Consider the following 26,635-nt stretch of genomic DNA (forward strand, 5'->3'; position numbering starts at 1 on the left):
GCCCTCTTCATTACACTCCCATAGATAATTCCAGAATCAATCCATCAAACAAAGTTGAATATCAGCACCCCAAATTTCTAATGTCCTATTAAATTTATTAAATCATCAAATCAGTTGATACGAAAGGCTAAAGGAAATAGGTTTTTGAGTCGTTTACAAATAACTTAAGATCTTAAAGGCAATTTGACACAAATATATTCTTTGCCACTTTTCTTCAAAAAACAAAACAAAAACAAACCCTGTTAAGATATAAGCAACAAAAGACACACTAATTGGTAACTGGCTCCCTAAAAAGAACCTTATCTTTTGAATCAAAGACAAAGCATATAATAGGTGTCATCTTTTGAATGTTGGGTGCTTTTTTTCTCAACTGCTTGAAAACTAAGGACAGGAAGAGCAGCAAAAAAGGGAAAAAAGGAGGAAGTTGCAAAAAAGTTATTGAAAATACATTCCCTAAGAAAAATTAAAACCATGATTTAAGAGTCACACGCAGAATACTCTTTCTTGTTTAAAGACTTTGGGGGAAAACTTAAGCCAAATAAGACTCTCCAATGCATGAGTCACCATGATGCATATGCTGTGACAGCATACCAGCAGCCTCGTAGGTGAAAGGCAGGCCGGCCGGCAACAGGGGGCAGCAAGCATCCCACCATATGTGGTGAAGGTCTGCAGAGGATCCTCACTTAGATTCAGACTGTTTGAAACCAAGTAACTGAAGTTCTCCGGGATAGAAAGAAAGGGAAGAGTAAATAAAGAAAGCTTACCCTTGGTTGCCAGTTCTCGTACTGCTTCTGTAAATTTGCACCGATGGTTTCCAGAGCTTTCTGAGGACCCATCGACAGAGGATCTGAGGAAGCAATGAAAAGGAGAAAGTTCTTTATATATGCATTTCCTCCTCTGCTAAACCTCTCTTTCATTGTTTCCTCTTTTTTTTTGAGTTGGAATCCCTCACTCCGTGAGTGCAGTGGCACGCTCACACCACTGCAGCCTCAACCTGCTGGGCTCAGGTGAACCTTCCACCTCAGCCTTCCAAGTCCTGGCTAATTTTTTGATTTATTGTAGAGAGAGGTCTCGCCAAATAGCCCAGGCTTGTCTCAAACCCATGGGCTCAGGCAATCCTCTCACCTTGGCATCCCAAAGTGCTGGGATTATAGGCATGAGCCACTGTGCTGGGCCAGACAGTTTCTTCTTATATAAAGCACTCCAAAGTCACCTTTGACTAAAGATGATACAATGCAGTCTAAGGTTTAACTAGATTTATGGAGCTGTTAATGTGCCTAAACAAGCTGATACTCCCATGAAAATTGGTTTTATGACATCAGTGACACAGTGACTGCTTTTCTACCATCTATGTTTGTTTCTATCTCAGTGCCTTAGTTTTCTTGCAATTCCATCATTTGCTTCTTGTGCACCTGTCTGGCCTTTGTAGGAAAAAGCTAGGGGCCAGCTTCTATCAAAACACAGACACCAGCCGGGCTCGGTGGCTCAGCCTGTAATCCCGCGCCTTTGGGAGGCTGAGGTGAGTGGACTGCCTGAGCCCGCGGGTTCGACACCCGCCTGGGCAGGCGAGACTTCATCTCTACAATAAATCAAAAAATCAGCCGGGCGTGGTAGCGCATGCCTGTAATTCCGGCTACTTGGAAGGCTGAGGTGGAAGGATCGCCGGAGCCCAGCAGGTCAAGGCTGCGGTGGCCGGGAGCAGCCACTGCACTCCAGTCTGGGCAACAGAGTGAGACTCCAACTCAAAAAAAAAAACAAACAACAACAACACAGACACCATGTGCAAGGGAGCCCTGCAATGGGTACATATGAATGTTTTCCTCACATTCAGCCACAGCTATCCTGTGTACAGGAGCAGGAGATGAAAGGACAAAGAGGTAATAAATTTTAATTCATTTTCTTCAGTTTTTACACACACATACACACCAGTTTTACAGATATACGTGTCCACAGTTTACCCATTTATTTCAGGAGTGGCTTCTAGAACAAATAACTCTAAACTAGCAGTTTCCAAACTTGTTTAGTTTCAGGACTAAATGTATGTAAACATAAGACTAAAACATAAACATAAGCTAAATATAGTATAACCATAAGAGAATACTTTAAAATTACTGAAGATCTCAGAGAGCTTTTATTTGTGTGGTTGTATCTATCAGTATCTACCATATTTGAAATTAAAATGAGAAGATTTTTACAATATTTCTTTCTCCATTTATTCTTAAAATAACAAACCCACTATATTTTAACTTGCATTTTATTTAAAATAACTATTTTTCCCAAAAAATAAACTTAGTGAGAAGAGTAGCACTGTTGTACATTTTTACAAATTTCCTTAATATCTAGTTTAATCAAGGACAGTTGGACTCTCACGTTTCTGCATTCATTTGTTGCAATATGTGGTTTCAACTGATATATATGAGAAAAATCCCACCTTACATACATATATATCGTAAGAAAAGAGAAGTATATCTTAAATAGCTGTTTCAGTTAATCATGGTTCCTTTTCTTTGATACTACACCAAAATTTGACAAGTGGCAATTTCTCTAAAATTATTCATGACATAGTATCTTAAACATATCAATGAACTTTTGAAAACTATCACATTAAAATTCACTGCCCTATGTTGCACCTTGAATGAATTTTTTACCCACAGATGATTTTGTACCATCATGCCTTGGTCACTTGGAAAATACTGGTTCACTGAACAATGTAGATCTTACAGTTCATCCTCTAATATTAAAAAACTCCACACTCATCAACAACACCATGATCTCATAAAAAATATCAAGTACTGAGAAGTTGCCAAGCTCACAGTGACAGATATAAGATTTTCAAATTCTAATTTTTTATTTGAAATCTTAAATTTTATTACTGCAGCAAACACTGTCAGTTGTTTTCCTTAAAGTAACAAACTCATTCAATTTACAGAAAATGTCTGTCAAATACCCCAGGTCTGTCTGTTGCAGGTAAAATGCTATCAAACAGGATTGTATGCTACAGAGAAATCCTTCATAAAAGGAAGAGCTAATCAATGCAGCAAACTTCATTGCCACCTTATTTTAAGAAATTGCCACGGCTACCTCAACTTTCAGCAACCACCACTCCATCAGTAAGTAGGCACCCACACCAAGACAAGATCCTCCTCCACCAAAAAGATTGACTCACCAAGGCTCAGATGATCACTAGTATTTTTTAGCGATAAAGTTTTTTTTTTTTTAATTTTTTATTCAGAGTCTCACTCTGCTGCCCAGGCTGGAGTTCAGTGACAAGATCACGACCACCACAGCCTCGACCTGCTGGGCTCAGGTGGTCCTTTCACCTCAGCCTCTCAAGTAGCTGGAACCACAGGTGTACACCACCACGCCCAGCTAATTTTTTGATTTATTGTAGAGACGAGGTCTTGCCAAGTTGCCCAGGCTGGTTTTGAACTCCTGGGCTCAGGCAATCCTCTCAACTCCAACTTCCAAAGTACTGAGATTACAAGCATGAATCACCGTGTGTGGCTAAGTATTTTTAAAGTTTGTACATTGTTTTTTAGATATAATGCTAATGAACACTTAGTAGACTACAGTATAGTGTAAAAATAACTTTTATATGTACTGGGAAACCACAAGATTTGTGTATCTTGCCTTATTGTGATATTCACTGAATTGGTGGTTTAGAACCAAACCCACAATATCTCTGAGGTATACCTGTACAGCTTTTAGTACTATTTACTTTTTTAGCTATATGCGTGTGTGAGTTCACTGTTTAAAAAATTATTTATAAAATTAAGTAATAGGATTTTATAATTGAAAAAGACCTTCACCCATCAGAGACTTTTCCAAAGAGAGATGGCAGGCCTAGTCTTTTGAAAATTGTAATTCAACGACTCTAGAAGAGTCTGCTCCCCCAGTGAGCACCTCTGGTTGAGAACAACTTGGTAAAAACCAGTTATATCTAACTTCTCTGCAAGAATTGTAATAAATTTTTTATCATCAGTAAATTAAGAAATTAGATGTCAGTCTTCATTTATCTTTGTTCTGGTAGGAACTGAGTGAGTTTTAAGGTCTCAAAAAAAATGATAGTGAACAGCCAAAATCAACTTGGCTATAATCAGAAATACACAACTAGCAAGAGACAGGAATGGATTGGGGTCTGAAAAATAAAGGGCTGCCTAAGAACATAAACTAAGCAAAGGAAAGTAGAAAAATAGCTTTCACAAACAGAAATCAGTCAAACAGCAGAACACACCATGTGCCTAATGATGAATAGAGCAAACATACAGAGCTGGTTAGAAAGCATTTAATTCCTTCACCCACACTTAACAGTGTAGCAACCAGTATGGCCATGGCCCATGGCTATAACTGATGGTGAAGAGAACAGAAATGGTTTCCTCAGTCAAGGACAAAAGACCTGTCCATGCATCATGATAATCAGTGGTGGTTCACTATGCATGTCCTCTGATGAACCATAGAGGGAGAAAAGGGGAGGGAGTTATAATGGTCTACAAGTCAGAGAAGGATTGAAGTCATTCCCATCTTGACTGCACCCTTTGCAAAACCCAGGCCCTTCTCCCACACCACCCTCGCCCCAAGGAGGATGCCACTGTCACATGCCTCTGTGTACCTCACAATGACCCACGCAGAGACACTGCAGACACACCAAGGTCTCCACTCTTCCTTCCCTGACATCAGATCAGGACACCTGTTCACCAGGGAGGGCAGGGCAGCTGCCACCCATTCATCAGGTTGTGACCAACCAAGTGGGACTGTTACCTGCTCCCTACTGAGAATCCCTGTGGTCAGTTACTTTTATGGTTTTCTCCCCAAGAATGTGACAGCGAGTGGGAAAGATGACATGAGAGACAGAAGGGGGGAGGGGAAAGAATGAGTACAACTAAAAGTATATACTTAGCATTTGATTAACTTTAATTTAAATAAACTAAAATTACATTCCTGGATGGATATTGCCAATGATTTATCAGTCTGATGTGGGGGGTGAAGTGGTCAGAAAATAAATTTAAAATCATGGTTCTTTCTTATAAAACACTTCTCTTCTAATTCCTTTATGAGCTTCTATTTTGTCTTAAGAGGAACCTGGGAAAGAACTACTAAAACTTCAACATGAGTAAGTGTGTGAGTAAATTAATGAATCAAGTGGGTGGGTGGGTAGGTAGATCCATCCATCAATGAAACAGTAGATGGCAATCGGGATTTGCAAGATTTTTAGCATAAAAATCAGCTCTGTATTTCATGGCACTTGGAACTTTACATTGAAAAGAACTTAGTCCAACCCGAACTTGATCCAAGGTAACAAAAGTTATTGATGGTGCTGACATTCAGCAACTTTAAGAGGTAGAACTTTTTTCTTTTTTTTAACCTCCCCATACATACAACTCGATTACATGTCCCATCTGGCACTCCATCATTAAGTATAAACATGTCTGTCCAATCACATAGCACTGCATGACATTACTGAAATACCCCCTCCCTATCTCCGAGATGGGCTCCTGAATCTGACCTGAAGAGGATGGCACCCTGGGCACAAGACTACCACTGACCTAGTCCTTTTCCTCTCAATACACCCTGAAGATGAACACAGGCTAGCACCCTCCCCTCAGAAGCCTACAGTGCCTGCTCCATGCTCCCATTTAGATAAAGTGCAAGTGGGAAACATGACTATAAACTGTCAAGATTTGAGACCTGGGGGTGGGGTGGGAGAGATGGGGACTAGGAGGGGATAAGATTGGGCTTCTGGGTCACTGGTAATAATGTTCCTTAATCTGGGTTAAATGGGTATGATCAGCTTAGGAAAATTTATCAAGCTACTGTATACACTTAAGTTAGGTGCAGTCTTCTGTATGTATGCTATACTTCAATAAAAATTTAACATTAAAAAACAGCGCAGAGCTTACTGCTCAAAGAATCTTTGGGCTTCTTTGTACTTTATATTTAGTAGACACTTAATAAATATTTGTTAATTGACTTATTAACTGAGTACTGCCTACTAGATCAAGTGCAAATTTCTCTGTATAGCTTTCAAGGACTCTGCCACTAATTAGTTGTGTAGCCTTGAATAGCTAATTTTTTGCTCTTCCAAAGCTCCTCTGGAATTGAACAACTAATTTTTGACTGAGAAAACACATAATGGCAAAAGGGCTGCTTTGAAATTAGAAATGGTTTTTAATGACTTTATTTTATTAACCATAATGTCATCTCTGTATATTTCACAATTAGAAGTGTATACTGTGAGAGTCATGTCATCTCAATGAGCTGGAGAGCACTCAAAGCTTGGAGCCACACAGCTGCAGTGGCTGGGGCAGGAATGCAGCCCTCATGGTGTCTGTGTGGCCTAGGACAGGAGCTGTCATTCCCAGGAGCTATCTTCTACAACCTGGGCCTGCTCTAACCACTAAGCCCCAATCCTCACTTATCTGCAAAATTAATTAAGTTTCTATGTTGTCTACTGCTATATTCAACAAAAACCAGGACCTAGACAGATTTTCAACAGATTGAGAGGATGAATGGAATGCCTTGTTTTAAAATACAGGCTGCAGGCAAGGCGTGGTGGCTCACACCTATAATCCCAGCACTTTGGAAGGTCAAGGTGGAGAGGATTGCCTAAGTGCATGGGTTCGAGACCAGCCTGGGCAACTTGGTGAGACCTCATCTCTATAATAAATCAAAAAATTAGCCAGGTGTGGCGCATGCCTGTAGTCCCAACTACTTTGGAAGGCTGAGGTGGAAGGATCGCCTGAGCCCAGCAGGTCGAGGTTGCAGTGGCCGGGAGCATGCCGCTGCACTCCAGCCTGGGCAACAGAGTGAGACTCTAACTCAAAAATAAATAAATTAATTAAATTAAATTAAATACAGGCCATGGTTTACACACAATTCACCTTGGAAAGTAGAGAGAAAAAGGAGCTAGGCTCCAAGCAGTACACCATCCTCCTTCAGAGGGAGGAGCAGAGAGACCACATTGAGATGCCAGCATAATTGGACAGAGAAAACAGTGTTTTAAGCCATGAACTCCAAGGAGTCAAGGTCCCAACTGTAGGCACAGAGCTATCCTGGAGCACACAGCCATAACTGGCTGTGGTCGACAGGTGTCACCAACTCCCCCAAACCCAGCTGGTGCCCCAAAACTCAGCTCCTCCAGGTGTGGGCTCACACCCATCCTTTGGTTCTTGGCTCTTCTCCCCTACCTCTCCTGATACCTCCACCCACAGCATTTTCTGAACTTTTCACACCACTCACGCGTGCCCTTGTCTTGGTATCTGTTCAATTCCACTGGAGTTAGGCTTATGTCCCAGGCTGTGCTATAAGTGTCTTGAAAGCAAGAAATGGAGTACAACTTACAGTTCCGTTACATATAGCACTGTGCTTAACATGTAAGTTTCCACTTAACCAATATCTGTTGATCAATTGACTGACCTAGGAATCCCAAGTTGCTGCAAGAAACAAGGACAAAGTCTGTGTAAATGCTCTGTAAACCCAAGAACTATACAAAGGGCAATCATTACTATTTTTAGCTCGTCTACACAAGGCCTCTTAATACCTATGTGTGTACATTAAGGAAAGAAAAAAATGCTTTTCTCTAAGGAGTAAGAGAAAACCAAAGCTAAATGCCTACCAAATATTTCCCTGGGATAGCAGAATTTCCATGCACCTGACAAACCTTTAGCATTCTCACCTCTTCTGATACACAGCTACCATTAGCTAGCACATTCAGTTAAATCATACTTCTCCCTGCTCAGCATTCCGCTCATCTACACTCTGCTGTCACAGTTCCCCAACAAGTGGGGGTGTGCATCATTCTTTAGCGGGATTGGTTTTAGTATTACTGTTGTAGCATTTAATGTTGGGCCATAGAATAAAACAGCCTCCCGCCGCTTCTTTGAAAAGAGTCAAGTGTCATTTCTATGAAACAGAACAGCATCTTATTATCTAGAGGACGACAAGCAGGGTGGGAAAAGAGGCATCAACAGTCAGCTGGACAGAGCTGGAAATGCACATGCCATCGTGTCTCCATCTCTGCTTGTTCCAGCACACTGAGGGCCTGGATGCCCATTCCTCACTCTGCTGAACTACAGATCAGGAAGAAAGCGCCATTCAGCAGTGATGCCACACCATCCTTCCAAGAGCTGCACTAGGCATCTTCCCCTTGTTACTCACTTATGGACATCCGCACCTGCTCTCCTTCAGCCTCTGGAAAGAGTACTCTCTCCAATGTAGGTTCAGGTAGTGCACGCACAGGTATACAAGAATAGACTAAAAAGTAAGGATCCACCTATCCTTCAAGCTTCCCATACCCCTCAACTCTAAGATCAGGGTCATTTCAACGCACCACAAACCATCTCCCTCTCTACCCTGCCCTGTCCAAAAGTGATGCCCACACTCTCAGCTTAAAGTAAAGCACAGGAGACTCACTCAGATTGTCACCTCACATATTTAATGTTTAATTTGTAAAATAAAAAAATGAACATCATTCATTCTACTATTAGACATCTGCTACAAATATTCAATCCTGATTGAGCAGCTGTCCTATGAGGCTGGCACACTTGACTGTGGGTTTAAATGTTAAAGGTTACCTCTCTTTTGAAGACAGACACATAAAACAGAACAGAAGCATGGGCTCTGGAAGCAGCTCAAGCTCTCCACTCAGCACTTTGGTATGATGGAGTAGAGAAGGGGGTGTCAAGAAGGGGGAGGTACTGGCACTGGTGCTGTGATCTGAATATGTCCCCCAAAATTCACATGTTGAAACTTCAGCCCAGTGTGACAGTATAAAGAAGTGGGGCCTTTAGGAAATGACGAGTGCTTTGTAAAAGGTCTGGAAGAAACCAGCCAGGCCCTTTTGCCCTTCTGTTCCTTCTACCATAAGAGGAATTACATGAGAGCATTACAAGTGCCATCTTGGAAGCAGAGAGCAGTCCTCACGGGACACGGAACCTGCCACCACCATGATCTTAGACTTCCAGCCTCTGGAACTGTGAGAAATAAATTTCTGTTGTTTATAAATTACACTGTCTCAGGTATTGTTATAACAGCACAAATAGATGAAGACAATGTAGTAGGGGTTAGGGTAAGGGTTTCAGAATGTTGTGGTGCTGGGGTAGTAGGTACTGGGGTTGAGGTGGGGAGGGGAGTGGAGGCGAGGGTCAGGCTCTCATTGAACTGGGTCTACTAGTTAATTCCCCCTCCCACATCACTAGTTCCATTTTACAGATAAGGATACTAAAGGCTCAAAACAGTTAAGTAACTTGTGGCACTGGTGGAATGAAAAAAGCTGAAGTCTTAATGAATGCAAAATCTTTTGATTTCTGGTGATAAAGTTCAAAATGCTAAGACCAAATTTAAAATACTGATTGCCCGCTTCTAAACAGTAACATCTTTGTGAGTTATTTGATTGCACCAATCCCTGCAATGGAGGCTTCCTCCATGTTCCCCTCCAGAGTCACGACCTGTGCCAGTCATCCTGAAAAAGGCAGAAGGAACCCAGCACCAAGTCTGCGTCCTGTCGCTAGCACCTTCTACTCAGCTCACCGGCCATACTGTTTTACAACCTTTACTCTCTCCCTTCACTCTTCAGGCCACCGCAGTTTGCCTGGGCCTCGACTCTCAGCCTGTGACAATGCTGTTTGGAAACTCCTTCACGTGCTCATCCAACCCCTCTCTGGCTGTCGTCCTCCTCAGCACCCCTCTCTCTCTCTCTGCACCCAGGGCCTAATTCTGCTCCTCACCCTCTGGTCACCGTTCATTCTATGCATGTGACCCCCCCCTGAGACCTCTAGACTACAACAAGTCCCCTTTTCCAACCAGATCTGCCTTTCTTGCTTTCCACTGGACACTGGTTCCTCTCTGCAAATTCTAGAAGCACTTTGCCATATGCAAAATGAAATTCCATTATCTCTCCAGCTGGGTCCTAACTCTCAATCTAGGTTACTGCCATATCATCACCCTGGACTGGCCAAACCTGAAACCTAAAGTGCTTGTTGAAAATGCTGGTGTCCCTTATTAAGCAATCCTAAAGTCACAAAGAGGATCTGAGCAAGGTCGGCTTCTGGTTTAGGGTGGAGGGAAATGCGGTGGCCTGGAATGAGCTGTCATATCTGACCACACCCAGAGCCTGTACAGAGGAGGAAAGAAGAATGTATCTGCAGAGAGATGACCCATACAAGCACTGGACTGGGGCAATAAGAAAGGCAGATGAGCCGGGCTCGGTGGCTCAGCCTGTAATCCTGCGCCTTTGGGAGGTTGAGGTGATTGGATTGCTTGAGCCTGCGGGTTTGAGACCCGCCTGGGCAGGCAAGACCTCATTTCTACAGTAAATCAAAAAAAATTAGCCAGGCGTGGTAGCGCACGCCTGTAGGTCCAGCTACTTGGAAGGCTGAGGCAGAAAGATCGCCGGAGCCCAGCAGGTCGAGGCTGCGGTGGCCGAGAGTGGCCACTGCACTCCAGACTCCAACTCAAAAAAAAAAGGCAGATGCTGTGGAGAAAGTGGTACAGGGTAAGGGAGACTGAGAGGAGCAACTTTAGCAGAAAGGAGAAGGAGGTTCATACAGGAAGAGTCATCAAATTAGCAAATAGAATAAGGCTAGTAAGGCTAAACGATACCAAGTTTCTCTCTGTTAGACGAGGGACTTACAAATACAGAAAGTCCCCTGCTGTGTTGGGATAGGTAGTGTGAGTGTAAATACAGATAGACAGGTACAGAAATATGAGCACAGGAAAGTACACATGTAACATACATGCTCACGTGCATTTCCTCACTCTGCCCAATGAAAGAGGTCCTGGGAACAGTAACACACCAGTTCCCAAGAGATCTGGCACCCAGATCTTGATTTTTAAACACCATACTCCACTAAAAGAAATTGGGTGCCCTGCAAAGATGGTTGATTCCGGAGTAAGGCAGGGAAAGAACTAGATGAGACAAAGTAAGGGTGCACTCAAAGAGTGTTGGAAGCAAGAAAAAAGGCCACAACAGTCAACCTGAATGGGTTCCCAATTAGATGGGAGAGAAGCTCAGCAGCAAATAATGATGACATTCAATTACAATTCACTGAGTAAAAAAGGAAACCAGGAGTTCAAAATGAATAAATTGAAAGTGATGAGGAAAGAAATATTTACACAGTCTCAAAACACCTCTTCCGAAAATGCCTACTAACTACAAAGGGGAATTTCACAATGAAGTCCAGCAGGCACCAGCTTAATCAAAGGAGAAGAGTTGCATAACCAGTAATGGGCTAAATCAAAACCATGAGCCACCTGGTACGGTGCGGAGAGAAGAAATCAGCTCTCTTCTGTGAGACTCCTGCCAAAGAAACATAGCCTAAATTGAATCATTAAGAAACAGAGGGGACATTCTACAAAACAAAGAGGCTATAATCTTCAAGTGTCAAGGTCATGAGAGTCAAGGAAAGCCTGTGAACCTGGTTCAGAGTGAGATGAAATTAAGGCAACACGTAGCACTGAGCAGGATCCCTGTGCTACAAAAAACATTATTGGGAAAAACTGGCAAACTCAAATTCAGTCTGAGACTTACATGACCGTATGTGTCTATGCTAACCCCCTGATTCTGATGACTGTGTTATGATCTGGAAAGAGAAACTCCCTGCTGGCGGGAATTATACACTAGAGAATTGAGAGGTGATGGGGTACCATGTCAGCAGCCTTCAATGCAACAGAAAAAAAATGGCTTAGTACTATACTTGCAACTTTCAATTTTTTTTGCCCCAAATAAATATTAGCCAGGTGCAGTGACTCACACCTGTAATCCCAGCACTTTGGGAGGCCAAGACTGGCAGATTTCTTGAGCCCAGGAGTTCAAGACCAGCCTGGGCAACATAGTAAAACGTCATCTCCACAAAAAAAGTTTTAAAAAACTAACTTGATGGTAGTGTATGCCTGGAGTCCCAGCTACTCAGATGCTGAGGTGGAAGAACCGCTTGAGCCCAGGAGGCTGAGGCTGCCATGAGCTGTGATTGTCATGATCATGCCACTGTACTCCAGCCTGGGTGACAGAGTGAGGTCCCAACTTTAAATAAATAAACAAATAAAATATGAACTGCTAGACACCACTGCAAATTTTCCGAATCAAATCATTAGAATTCTTTTTTTTAATCCCATATTGTTAAAATCACCGTCACCAGGACCAGGCCTACCCACTTTTTAATAAAGGCCAAACAAAAAATTTAGACTTAGAAAAAAGCATATGCCCCGTCTCAAAACCCATTTGAAATTATTACAAATTAGATAATATTCCTAAGTTACAGAAAATTTTTAAAACTACCATTTTTGAAAAATCTATTCATTTGCTGGATCTTTCACAACAAAAAGGAAGTAAGGAATTCTTTTTCTTATCATAAACATTGAATTAATACTGATCAAAGAGACTGTGAGAGAGAGTACTTCTGGGATTTGGGGAGGGGGTGAACCCTTGAGAATCTAATAAAAACTAAGGCTCCTCAGGCTGGTGGTTCTATTCTCAGACGACACCACCTACACAGCCCCAGAGGGTTTGCACATCCCTGGGAGCACAGAAATCCAGATTAGGAAGACTAGTTCTAAAAAACCTCACATAAGCCGGGCTCGGTGGCTCAGCCTGTAATCTCGCGCCTTTGGAAGGCTGAGGTGAGTGGACTGCCGAGCCCGCGGGTTCGAGACCTGCCTGGGCAGCGAGACCTCATCTCTACAATAAATCAAAAAATTAGCTGGGCGTGGTAGTGCATGCCTGTAATTCCGGCTACTTGGAAGGCTGAGGCGGAAGGATCGCCGGAGCCCAGCAGGTTGAGGCTGCGGTGGCTGGGAGTGGCCACTGCACTCCAGCCTGGGTGACAGAGTGAGACTCCAACTCAAAAACAAAAAAACAAAAAAACAAAACAAAAAAAACCTCACATAAGAGTAGTTAGAGAGAAAATAGAAAACAACTGATTGAATTCAGCTCTGGCATGAGAAAAAAAGTGGAAACAGTCAGTGGTGGCTAATAAGTAGTCAGTTTCAACCAGCACAGTCACCAGGCGAGAGTAGTAAGCCAAGAAATCATATAAGAAGTCGGCCACAGGCCAGGCTCAGTGGCTCAGCCCGTAATCCCAGCACTTTAGGAGGCTGAGGCGAGTGGATTACCTGAACCCGTGGGTTCAAGACCAGCCCGAGCAACTTGGCAAGTCCTCATCTCTACAATAAATAAAAAATTAGCCAGGCTCAGTGGCTCAGCCTGTAATCCCGCACCTTTGGGAGGCTGAGGTGAGTGGATTGCCTGAGCCCACGGGTTCAAGACCCGCCTGGGCAGGTGAGACCTCGTCTCTACAATAAATCAAAAAAAATTAGCTGGGCGTGGTAGCGCGCATGGGTAGTTCCAGCTACTTGGAAGGTTGAAACGGAAGGATCGCCGGAGCCCAGCAGGTCGAGGCTGCGGTGGCCGGGAGCAGCCACTGCACTCCAGTCTGGGCGACAGAGTGAGAATCCAACTCAAAAAAAAAAATTAGCTGGGCGTGGTAGCACACACCTATAGTTCTGGCTACTTGGAAAGCTGAGGTGGAAGGATTGCCAGAGCCCAGCAGGTCGAGGCTGCGGTGGTAGGTAGCATACCACTGCACTCCAGTCTGGGCGACAGTGAGACTCCAACTCAAAATAAACCAAGACGTCGATCACAGAACACGGCTCCTCTGTCACAGGGTATGGAGTAAGGAGCCAAGCAATGGTAGGCGGGCTATCATCCTAAAACACCCTCAGATACTGACACGGGCAAATCAACGAGGAAAAACAACTTTTTTCCAATTCAGATTAGAATAATTTGTAATTTTTTTGTTAAAGTAATAAAGAGAACTTCTGGTTGTGCTTAGGCTGTAGAAAGCTCAAAAACAAAGTTGCCCTAATCCTATCATCTGGAGAAAGTTGAATAATCATTAATATCCTAATATTTCTTGAGCCCATAAGAGAGCTGAGACTGCAGGGCAGGCAAATAAACTGAATTTCATAGGCCTATCCCCTCTGAGAGACCAGACACAAGCACAAGTTCCACCTTTGAAGAGCAAAAGCCAGAAAAACCCAGCTAAAATGGCAACAAATCTTCAAAGCCCAACTGTGGGCCAGCACATCAATCTGAATCACCAGGGTCCCAGAATAAGGGGCACTCACACTCCCTTGCATGCATACCACAAGGTGCTCATGAGAAACAACAGGAGGCAGGGCTGGGGACACTCCTTGGGCAGCACAGTTGCAGAAAAAGCTTGAAACCCCACCTGCCCCTATAGACCTGCTCTCCTAGGGAGCAAAGTCGGAAGCCCCTGGAGCTAGAGGCAGGAGACACGCTGCCCACAAGACAAGCACAGGCACAGACCCACTGTACTCAAAGAGAGGGAAAGAGACAAAACCTGTCTTGCTCATCGTGGGTATGGGAAACATTCTTCCAAGATACAGGTGAAGATCATCCACAATGGAGTGAGGGAAGCAGCAAAAAAGTCTACCCTGGGGTAGGGGCAGAAAATACCCTGGGCACAGAATTCTATACTGAAACTAGGCAGAGGTTAGCCACTTGGGAGACAGGCAAAAACACTGCAACTCACTACACACAAGACTCAGACACACAGGGCCTGTCTAAGACTGAGGAGAGACCAGGACAACAGAGAATCCCCACAGCCGCATGAGCCTAGCATGAGTAAGTAGCAATGGAAATCCTATGCCAGGAGAGAGTCAAAGCAGCGAGGACCACTCAGTAAGACAGATGTGCAGGCACAGCTCAGGCTGGATCTGGAGCAGGAACCCTGGGGAAAACCCCTAGGATACCTGCACCCACTCTAACACATGAGCAAAAGGACTGTGCTGGTCAGCTTTATGTGTCTACTGGACCAGGTCACAGCACCCAGCAATTCAATCAAACATTAATATGAAGGTATTCTATACATGTAGTTAACATCTACAATCAGCGATTAAATCAAACACAATCTCAGTGTTGCTGTGAAGGTATTCTATACATGTAGTTAACATCTACAATCAGCTGACCTGAAGTAAAGGAGATTTTATTTGGTAATATGGAAGGTGCCTCATCCAATCAGTTGAAAGGCCTTGAAAGCCAAATGGGTTTTCCTGAGAAAAAAAATTTCTGCCTCAAGACTGCAGCATCAGCTCCTACTTTAAAGTTCCAGCCTGCTAGCCTGCCCTACAGACTACAGACTTGCCAGCCCCCACAATCACATGAGCCAATGCCTTGAAATAAATTTCTTTTTACATACATGCATTCATATGCACATACTTATATGTACACACACACCTCCTACTGTTTCTGTTTCTCTGGAGAACTCTGACTGATATACAAGGACCAACTAATCACTTTAAGAACTTGAAGCATCTGCTACGATAGGTGTGACCATGTCAACAACAAAATCCAACTTGGGTTAACTACCAACTAGATTACTGACTACAAGATTTATCTCATTCTCTATTGTCTTTCTATCCAGAATGTCCAATATACAATCAAATTTATAAAGCACACAAAGCAAGGAAAAGCAAATTACAGACAAGAGAAAAGGAATCAGGAGAATCAGACTCAGCAGAGATGACCCAAATTTCTCAACTACAGGTCAGGGCCTATAAAATAACAATGATAAATGCAACAGAGGACCTAGAAGGAAAGGTGAACAACATGTATTAGAGGGCAACTCCTTTGGGTCCCCTCCCACTGTGGGAGCTTTTCTGTCCTCTTAATAAATCCTGCTTTCTCAAAACAACAACAACAAAAAGCCCCTTTATTGGAAAGTGAAATATAGAGTCAATAAAAAAGCTAGAAATAAAAAACCCAATATCTGAGAAAAAGAATTCCTTCAACTGCTTTAGCAGTAGACTGGGATGCAAATGAGGAAAAGCTCAGTGAAATATGGGAGAAAACAAACAGAAGAGCACATCCAAGAGCTGACACGTTCATAAGCAATCTGACACATACACAATTGAGTCCAACAAGAGGAAGAAAACAAGGGAGAAGAAATATTTCAAAAGAAAACAGCTGGGAATTTTTCAAAACGAAGACATGAAACTACACACTCAAGAAGTTCAAAGAAACCCAAAAAGAATAAGTTCCACAGGCATGATGGTATGCTCCTATAGTCCCAGCTACTTGGGAAACTGAGGTAGGAAGATTGCCTGAACCCAGGAGTTCAAGCCCACCCTAGCCTGGGCAATATAGTAGGACCCCTAAAGAAAAAAAAGTATAAGTTGGAAAAACCAAAAAGACAAAAATACATATATTTCATAGACAAACTACTAAGACTGCAAAGGTAGAAAAAAGTTATTGAAAGTTGCCAGAGAAAAAATAAACAAAATATGCAATGAGAAGAATTACAGCAGACTTCTTATCAGAAACTATGCTAGCCAGAAGATAAGTTTTAAAGTACAGTACTAAAAGAAAAGCATCAACACAAAATTCTATACCCAGAGAAAATATCATTTAAAAACAAAGACAAAATGAATAATTTTTCCAAACAAAAATGTGGAAAAATTCATTGCCTGCCAACCAGCACTATAAGAAATGTTAAAGGAAGTTCTTCAGGCAGAAGGATTATGATACCTGATAGAAAGTTGAGCCTATACAAAGAAATGTATGGTCCCAAAATGGTGAATATACAAGACACTTTTTTTTTTTTTGTCTTTTAAAAACTGACAATACCAAGCGTTAGTGAGGATGTAGACCAACTGAAATCTCATATATTGCTAGTAGGAACGCAAAATGGTACAATGAAAAACAGTTTGGCAGTTTCTTAAAGAATTAAACACCTACTTAACATATGATCTTATAAACCCAGTCCTAAATACTTACCCAAAAGAAAATATGTCCACACAAAGATCAAGTGCTTATAGCAAACTTATTCATAATTGCCCAAAACTACAAACAACACAAACCTTCATTAACTGGTAAATGGATAAACAATTATGATACATCCACAAAATAGAATAAATGGAAAAAAACTACTAATACATGTAGCAACATGGATGACTCTCAAATGAATTTTGCCAAATGAAAGAAGAGAAGTTGGGCTCGATGACTCGGCCTGTAATCCGTGCTTTGGGAGGCCGAGATGAGTGAATTGCCTGAGCCCGCAGGTTCGAGACCCGCCCGGGCAACTTGGCAAGACCTCATCTCTACAATAAATCAAAAATTAGCCAGGCACAGTAGCGCGCGCCTGTAATTCCGGCTACTTGGAAGGCTGAGGCGGAAGGTTTGCAGGAGCCCAGCAGGTCGAGGCTGCGGTGGCCAAGAGAGTGCCACTGCCCTCCAGTCTGGGTGATAGAGTAAAACTCCAACTCAAAAAAAAAAAAAAAAAAAGAAAGAAAGAAAGAAGTAAGACACAAAAGCTACAAACTATATGACTCCAGTTAAATGACATTCTGCAAAAGAAAAAAAATGTAAGTTCAAAAATCAGACCAGTGGTTGTCTGGGGCTCAGGAAAAGGAAGGGGATTGATTACAAAGGGTACCAAGGGAACTTTCTTGGTGTGACAGAAATGTACTATATAGTGATTGTGGTATTTGTCACATGACTCTATATATTTGCCAAAGCTCATAGAAATGTATACCTAAAAAGGTGAATTAGGCTGAGCCCACGGGTTCGAGACCCACCTGGGCAGGTGAGACCTCATCTCTACAATAAATCAAAAAAATTAGCCAGGTGTGGTAGCGCTCGCCTGTAGTTCCTGCTACTTGGAAGGCTGGGGCGGAAGGATCGCTGGAGCCCAGCAGGTCAAGGCTGCAGTGGCCGGGAGCGGCCACTGCACTCCAGTCTGGGTGACAGAGTGAGACTCCATCTCAAAAAAAAAAAAAAGGTGAACTATACTGTATATAAATTATATTTCAATAAACTTGAGAACAAAAGAAAAAGCAATAGTAATATCCAGAATATATACAGAATTCCTATAACTCAACAACAAAATAAACAAACAACCCAATTCAAAAATGGGCAGCCTGAGCCCGCGGGTTCGAGACCCGCCTGGGCAACTTGGCAAGAACTCATCTCTACAATAAATCAAAAAATTAGCCTGGCGTGGTAGCACGTGGCTGTAGTTCCAGCTACTTGGAAGGCTGAGGTGGAAGGATCGCCGGAGCCCAGCAGGTCGAGGCTGCGGTGGCCAGGAGCGGCCACTGCACTCCAGTCTAGGCGACAGAGTGAGACTCCAACTCAAAAAAAAAAAAGGGCAAAGAATTTAAGTCAAAATTTCTCCAGAGAAGATATACAAATGGTCAATAAGCTCATACAAAGATGCTCAATATCACAAATCATTAGGCAAATGCAAATCAAACCACAATGGGATCTACTTCACATCTATAAAGATAACACTGTAAAATTTTTTTAAATTTTTAAAAAACAGAAAATAGCCAAGTGTTGGCCAGAATAGAATGTGGAAAAAAATGGATCTCTGGTGCATTGCTGGTGAGAATATAAAATGGTACAGCCACTGTGAAAAACAATATGGTGATTTCTCAAAAAGTTAAGCATAGAATTAACATGTGATCCAGCAATTCCAATTCTAGGTCTATATCCAAAATAATTAAAAGTAAGGATGAATCACCCAGGTGCAGTGGCTCGAAATGATCCCAGCACTTTGGGAGGCTGAGGTGAGAAGACTGTCTGAGCCCAGGGGTTTGAGACCAGCCTGGGCAACTTGGTGAGACCTCATCTCTACAATAAATTTTTAAAAATTAGCCAGGTGTGGTGGCACACAGCTGTAGTACCAGCTACTTGGAAGGCTGAGGCAGAAGGATCACCTGAGCCCAGCAGGTCAAGGTTGTGGTGGCCATGAGCGTGCCACTGTGCTCCAGCCTGGGCGACAGAGTGAGACTTCAACTCAAAAAACAAAAACAAAAACCAGAAACCATTTGGACAGATACTTGTATAGCCATGTTCAAAGCAACATTATTCACAGTGGCCAAAAGCAAAAATCAACCTAAATGTCCATCAAGAGATGAATGGATAAACAATATGTGGTGTTATTCATACAACAGAACATTCTTTGATCTTAAAATGAAATTAAATTCTGACACATGCTACAACATGGATGAACCTTGGGGACATTATGCTTAATAAAAGCCAGACACAAAAGGACAAATATTCTATGATTCAACTTAAATGAGGCCTCTAGAGTAGACAAATTCATAGAGACCCAGTAGAATCGGGTTAACTCAGGGATAGGAGAAAGAGGGAATGAGGAGTTGTACAATAAACAGAGTTTCCATTTAAGATGGTGGAAAAATACTGATGATAGATGTGATGATGGTTGAAAAACATTGTGAATGCAATTAATGTCACTGAATTTTACACTGAATAATGGCTAGAATGGTATTTTATATCGTGTATGTTCTGTCACAATTTTAAAAAATGAACAGTCTCTGGACTTGGACTTGGACTGCGGAGATTCAAATCCCATCTCTGCTACTTACAGGACAATTGTGGGCAAATCACTAACCCCTATGTCTCATTTTCCACAGTTCTTAAGTAGAGGTTAATAATAAAGCCTACCACATAGAGCTGTTGTGAGGATTAAATACGTTAATAAGCAAAAAGTGCTTGCTTCAAATAGTACCTATCACACTATAAGCACACAAAAAATACTGGCTATTATTATATATATATTATGTAATGTTTTGCTAGAAATGGTTCAATCTATCTTTTCTATAAATATATATGCATGCAGGTATCAGTCCTTCCATTTTTTTTCTGGAAGTGTGAATATCTATTCTATGCCAGACAAAGGGCAAATTTAAAGGAGAAAATTATATAAACCAATAATTATTTTATTACTTTTCCTTGAGACACTTTTTCTCTACTACAAATCATAGGTGAATGCATCTAATGCTACTTAAAGGCTATACAACTCCAAAAAGAAATAAAATCATCAGACAGCCCCCCTTCCAGAACAAGGATTTGTTGAGCACTGCCCAGCCCAGAGCTGTCCACAGGCCCTCGTGGCAGGGATGAGGAAGGACAGGCACTTACCGATCCAGCACTCTAGACGTGCACAGGGCGTGGTCTTCACCACATCAGGAGGGTCCACACCAACATTCAGGCACAAAACTAAGGCAACACTGACCGTCTTCATCTGAAAACACAACAACAACAAAAATACGTCATTATAGGACTCACTCATGCATTTTTGAGCTTTTTAAATGTCCCCAGAACAGTCAGCGAATGCCCTCCATCCAGTCTTCCATTCACCTGTCACCTGGGTTATCCCAGCGCTAGCTAATGCAGGAATAACTTCCTTCCTTAAAGACAAGGTTTCAGAGTAAGGGGCAGGAGCAAAGGGGACATGGCAGGAGTGACTTTTCTTGGATTTCCTTATGATAAATCTCCAGAACTAGAATTATCTGATCAAAAGATAAATATAGACTTTGTTTTTTGTTTTTTGAGTTGGAGTCTCACTCGGTCGCCCAGACTGAAGTGCAGTGGCACGCTCCCGGCCACCGCAGCCTCACCTGATGGGCTCCGGCGATCCTTCCGCCTCAGTCTTCCGAGTAGCCGGAATTACAGGCATGCACTACCACGCCCGGCTGATTTTTTGATTTATTGTAGAGATGAGGTCTCGCTGCCCAGGCAATTCACTCACCTCAGCCTCCCAAAGGCATGGGATTACAGGCTGAGCCACTGAGCCCGGCTTGTTTTGTTGGGTTTTTTTGAGCCTGAGTCTCACTATGTCGCCCAGGCTGGAGTGCAGTAGCATGCTCACAGTCACTGCAGCCTCAACCTGCTGGGCTCAGGCGATCCTCCTGCCTCAGTCTTCCAAGTAGCTGGAACTACAGGTACATGCCACCACGCCCGGCTAATTTTTTGATTTATTGTAGAGACAAGGTCTCGCCAAGTTGCCCAGACTGGTCTTGAACTCCTGGGCTCAGGCAATCCTCTCGCCTCAGCTTTCCACAGTGCTGGGATTATAGGCGTTAGCCACCGCACATGGCTTGATATAAACATTTTAAAGCACTTGATATGTTCTGCCAAATTCCTTTGCAAAATAAGTTGCCCAAATTCACACTCCCACCAGATTATTGCTCTTCTCGTTATTTTAAATCATTGATCGATTATTTCATAAGAAAATTTGTCACGTTGATTTAGTCTGCATTCTTTTTTTTTCCACTATGTATTCATTATTTGTATCTCTGATCTTTTGTGGGCTACCTATTCATACTTACACTTCCACTTCAGGCCATTCAGCATGCCTGCGCTAAGCTCTTGGCCCTAAGACCCTTAGTTCCCTCTGGCTGAGCTCCCCTCAGTCAGTGTCACCTGCCCTGCTCTCTCTCCTCAGATCTCAGTTTAAAGATCAATTTCTCAGAAAGGCCTTCTCTGAACACCCCTCAACATACTCCCCAAACACCTGATCAGGGTAGAGCCATCTGGTAAACACTACAATTACATCTGTGCTTTCCTCCTGGCAAAGCTCAAGCCTGTCTACACTCCTCAGTGGACCAGAGGCTCCACAAGAACCTGGGTCAACTCATTTGAGCAAAAACCTGGCACTGAACAGGTGCTATTTGCTGAATGAGTCAATACATTATTTTGTTCTTGTGTTTCTGTTTTTGTTTTAAATTTGGCCCTTTAAGCCATCTGGATGTTATTTAGCTATATGATACAAGATGAGAATTCATTTTTTTTCTCAAAATACTAGCCAATTGTGCCAATCCTGTTAAATAATCTCCCCCAAACTCACAGGTATACAGGGACTCATTTGGCATATATCCTCATATAGACAAAATTCTATTTCTGGGTAGTCAAATTCATCCTATTAACATACTAACCAATACTTTTATTAGTATCACATTAATTTAAATAATATACCTTTACATTTCACAATACTTTGAAGGGTCCATTTTTTATCCACAAAAATAATGTTAAGCTTTATTTAGCTACTTATATTCATCTATTTTTTCAAATTAATCAATTATTCAATTTTTTAATCCTGTTGAGATTTTTATTAAAACTATATTGAACATGTAAGTTGAATTTGGCAAGAAGTAACGTCCTCATAATATTCTAAATTCTACACAGAATATGTTTCTCTATTTATTGAAATATCCTTTTAACTTTCCTCAGTAGTTTTTTTATAGTTTTCTTCACCAATAAGTCCTGTTCATTTCTTATTAAGATTATACCTAAGACCTGGTATTCAATAAATCAATAGGGTGACTGTAGTTAACATTAATTGACTGTATATTTCCAACAGCTAGAAGAGAGCTAGGCATGGTGGTGCATGCCTGTAGTCACAAAGTTCTTGGCAAGTAGAGGCAGGGGAATTGCTTGAGGCCAGGAGTTCAAGGCTGCAGTGAGCTATGACTAAACCTATGAATAGCCACTATACTCCAGTATAGGTCAACACAGTAAGAGGCTATCCCTAAATAAATAAATAAATATTTTTAAAATAGTTAAGAGAGAATAATTCGAATGTTTCTAGTGCTAAAAAGAGATAAATATGTGATATAAATGTAAACATGAGTATACAACATATACATATTACATAAATCCCAATTAAGCAATTTGATTATATGTGTGTATCAAATTAGCACACATACCCACAAAAATATAACTATTATGTACCAATAAAAATATACAAACATTTTTGTAAGTTTTTTTTTAAGTAAAAGATTATTTCTAGCTATTTCATGAGTATTTGGGAAAAATACATGTATTTTCCCATAACAGTTTCTTATCAACTGCTGATATATTAGAAAAATGCTTAATCACTTAACTGAATTCCTAACCAAGTATAATTGTTTTTTGGTGGTTCTCTTCTGGTTTTGTAAATACACAATTATACTGTCTATGAGCAATGATGGGTCTCATTCTTTCCAATACATCATTCTTCTTGTTTCTGTTTGAGGTCTTAGCGCACTGACCAGAACTTCTAAATTAATGCTATTAATAATCACAAAAGGATGAGAGAGGAGATCTTTGTACTAGATTTTAATGAGATTTGCATAAATGTTTCATCATTATGCATGATGATGGCTACTGATCTTATTATATCAAGATAAAATTCCTTTCTTGAAAACAGACTTTAAAGTTGTATGGATGTGGGGGAAAAGGAAGTATTTTAGTTCTTCCTCTTCCAACACTTAACAAAAAGTATTTATCAATGATATCACTTTCTAAAGGAACTGCACCTCTGCCTCCATAGAAATACTGAAAACAATTATCATCTTCCCATAGAAATGTACCAGAATCTTCCATTATGAACCATAAGAGGCAAATGGTCCCTTTACCTACTATCAGGAGAAAAGGCTGAAAATCAATCAGAGAACAATAAAAGTAACTGTAGTTGTTAGTCATTTTTCAATATTTGAGTGATCAGTATCAATAATCTCATGCATCTAATCAATTACTTTATAGCAAACTCAGTCTTTGAGGATGAGCTACTTCAAACTGGGTATTTTGTGTAAACATTCTCATGGTCTTCCTATAGACATGGTGAGTAACTGTGAACACCTGCCCTACAACAGATTTAAATCAAAGGTGTTTCTTTCATGCTCTGTAATATGGAACTTTAAGGTCTCCGCGAGGCATTGATTCAAACCCTGGAGCAAGTTCCAAGTTGCTTCCTAAGGAAAAGGGTGGTCTTACCTACAGACATCTGCAGGGGCCCCTCTAAGGGGAAGGGAAACCTTTCACGGAAAAAATAATTTATATGGACCAGGTTCCCTAATTTTCAAAACAGACCATGTGTTCTCACCACAGCTTCACTGGTTCTCAGCTGGTTTCTTATTTTGTCCTTAATCTGCAAAGAGAATTCCCTTAAACTGATGTCAGGCGCCTGTCACAAAATCCAGCAGAAAAAACAACACTTAGAGGCATATTCTAAGAGATGCCAACACCCCCACTGCTTCTCAAGCCAAGTGCCACAGTCAACTGCCCTGGAGCTGGCCTGCAGTGCTTTCTCCCCAGCATCCGCATTCCTGGCGCACCCGGGAGAAAGGAAGCAGAGCTCTTTTTCTGAGCTAATGCGTCTCAGTAACACCATATCTTCTCCTCTTACCCCAAGGAAGTTTGCAGTCAGGTTTTGGGCTCAGTCTCAGCCCTTGTGGTCGATAATGGTCTCCATTTGTTAAGTACTTGCTCCTAGCAGGCACTGTGCCATGCAGTTTAAGCTCACACAACACTTTATCCTTCACTAAAGGGCCATGAACTAGGTGGTAGTGTTCCCACACCACCAAGGCATCTAGGGAGTGAGGAACTGGTGCAAGTTCAGGGAGCTAGCGAGTGAAGGGGCCAGGATTAGAGCCAGCTCCCAGAAAGAAAAGGCTCTGCTGTTGGGATGTCTGTATCCTAGGGCTGGGGGGGGGGGGCAGGTAGGGTGGTAGAGGATGACGCAGGGCACTGAGCAAGCATTCCCAACATCTCTCACTTTATTCTTGTTTCTATTACCTCAGCAGTCATTCTAGACAAGTTACATTCCCTTCATCTCTACAACCGCAGTTCATAAATTTAAAATAAAGAATTTTCAGTAAAATAAATAAGTTCTGAGTTAGTTATCTCTAAAGATTTTTGAGTCCCTAAGGCAGAAATACTAACAGAAGCCAATTATTATTTAGTCCCGTGGATGGCTAAGGGGCTTCACCTCTGTCTGTCAACAAGTGCCATCTTTCTGACTCACCAAACGTTACCTAGAACAACAATTTCTCTTTTACTGCTTTAAAGGTCAGCAACAGGAGGTCATGGCCCTCATCGGAAGGTGTGAAATTAACTACACTATAGAAATGAAGACAAGAAAAAAATTAATTTGACTCACCCTTGCTTATCCAATACATCTCTAAACCTACATCTTGCATTATACTTTTTAAGACAACACCTTGAGACTACATTGACACATGAACTAGAGAGATGAAATAATATTTGCTCTAATATCTAGCTACCAATTTAATTCCAAAATTGGGCAAAGACATTACTAGTAAATATCTTTAAGCCAATCAAATAATTCTTGCTCCTCTGCAAATTTTAATGGTGTTAGCCTAAAATTTCAAATCCAGTAAGTTTAAAATTCTTAGCTATACCTAAAATATCATTTTGGTATTTTATTTTCATTTATATAGCAGCCTCATTCCAAAAAATCTAGATTCATGTTTTTAAATAACACAGTTATAGAATTTTAACAATGTAAGGGCTATCAGATGTAATGTGCCAAAATTTCTTTCTTTCTTTTTTTTTTTTTTGATAGTTGGAGTCTCACTCAGTCACCCAGACTGGAGTGCAGTAGCCACTCCCGGCTACCGCAGCCTCGACCTGCTGGGCTCCAGCGATTCTTCTGCCTCAGCCTTCCAAGTAGCTGGAACCACAGGTGCATGCTACCACGCCCAGCTAATTTTTTTTTTTCCTAATTGTAGAGATGAGGTCTACCAAGTTGCCCAGGTGTCTCGAACCCGTGGACTCAGGCAATCCACTCACCTCAGCTTCCCAAGGTGCGGGATTACAGGCTGAGCCACCGAGCCCGGCTCAAAAATTTCATAATAGTACATAAAATAGTTTTTTTTAACTTTAAAACGTTTCTTTCCAATGCAATATAATTTAAGATGACATAGTTATATCCCCAGAGGTTAATTTTGAATTTGAAAAGAATATCATTTTGAGAAACTACAAAACGTTAAAGTAACCACCAACAATGTATGACCTTGGACATTGAACAACTTCATTATCCTTAAAGCAAGGGGGTGTGTATGGAGATGGCCTCTTAGGTGTTAAGATCCAAAGTTCTGACTCATGACTGGTCTCTTCCTCCACCCTGGAAGCACCCCTTAAAGGCTAGACCATACTTCTTGGGGTTCTGTGCCATGGCGGTATCATAGCAGCCTGGGAAGTTTCCTTTGCAATCACTTGGTGCCAGATGGGTTTTGAAATTCAGAACTGTTCAGATTTGAGAAAGGATAATAAGGTCTCTATGCCCTATCTCATATAACACAAGCAAGGGGGTCTGGAACATCACCCAGTATTCAAAACTTATTATTTCCACAGTGAAATGCATAAAGTTACACTCTCTATGGAATCAATAAAGAGTATCAAGTCTCACCCAAGTTCAAACTAAGTTTTGCAGCCAAATGAGTTGTGAAAATATTCCAGTGTTCAGAGTTCTCTGATGTCAGACTTGCACATAGGGCCTGCAGATCAGATCACCCCTACTCAAAAGCCTATGTTATTCAAGTGCATGTCACCTCATTGGTGAAAAATATATTAGTGCCTGTCAGTCAACCTTCAAAGAGTGCAAATCAAAACACTGGGGATTTCTTTACTGGAGTTTTTTTTTTTTTTTTTGAGCCAGAGTCTCACTCTGTTGCCCAGGTTGGAGTAGAGTGGCATGCTGCTCACAGCCACCACAGCCTCAACCAGCTGTGCTCAGGCAATCCTCCTGCCTCAGCCTTCCAAGCAGCTGAAACTACAGGAGCATGCCACCACAGCCAGGTAATTTTTTGATTTATTATAGAGACGAGGACTCACCAAGTTGCCCAGGCTGGTCTTGAATCCCTAATCTCAGGCAATCCACTTGCCTCGGCCTACCAAAGTGCTGGATTACAGGCTTGAGCCACCGCACCTGGCTTTACTGGAGTCTTTTACTTAACTGATTTGATAAAACCACATTTTTTTAAAGATACAGGTGATCCAGTGGCACAACCAAACTTGAAAAATTCACAGGCT

At 41.7% G+C, this 26,635-nt stretch overlaps 1 protein-coding gene across 1 annotated transcript in view; it reads right to left on the reverse strand.

Annotated features, from left to right (window-relative positions):
• The window catches only part of LOC103255951 (regulatory-associated protein of mTOR-like), a 138,333-nt gene extending 112,555 nt beyond the window's left edge, over window positions 1-25,778 (reverse strand). The window contains exons 1-4 of the mRNA XM_008053856.2: window positions 25,759-25,778; window positions 24,640-24,700; window positions 19,961-20,063; window positions 765-847 (exon numbers count right to left, since the gene is read on the reverse strand). Coding sequence (XP_008052047.2) covers window positions 765-847; window positions 19,961-20,063; window positions 24,640-24,700; window positions 25,759-25,778 — 267 coding nt within the window. The remainder of the gene's footprint in view (window positions 1-764; window positions 848-19,960; window positions 20,064-24,639; window positions 24,701-25,758) is intronic.
• Window positions 25,779-26,635: the final 857 nt, after the last annotated feature.

The sequence above is a fragment of the Carlito syrichta genome, unplaced genomic scaffold (genome assembly GCF_000164805.1).
Source record: "Carlito syrichta isolate Samal-C Ts95f unplaced genomic scaffold, Tarsius_syrichta-2.0.1 Scaffold288757, whole genome shotgun sequence".
Lineage (NCBI taxonomy): Eukaryota > Metazoa > Chordata > Mammalia > Primates > Tarsiidae > Carlito > Carlito syrichta.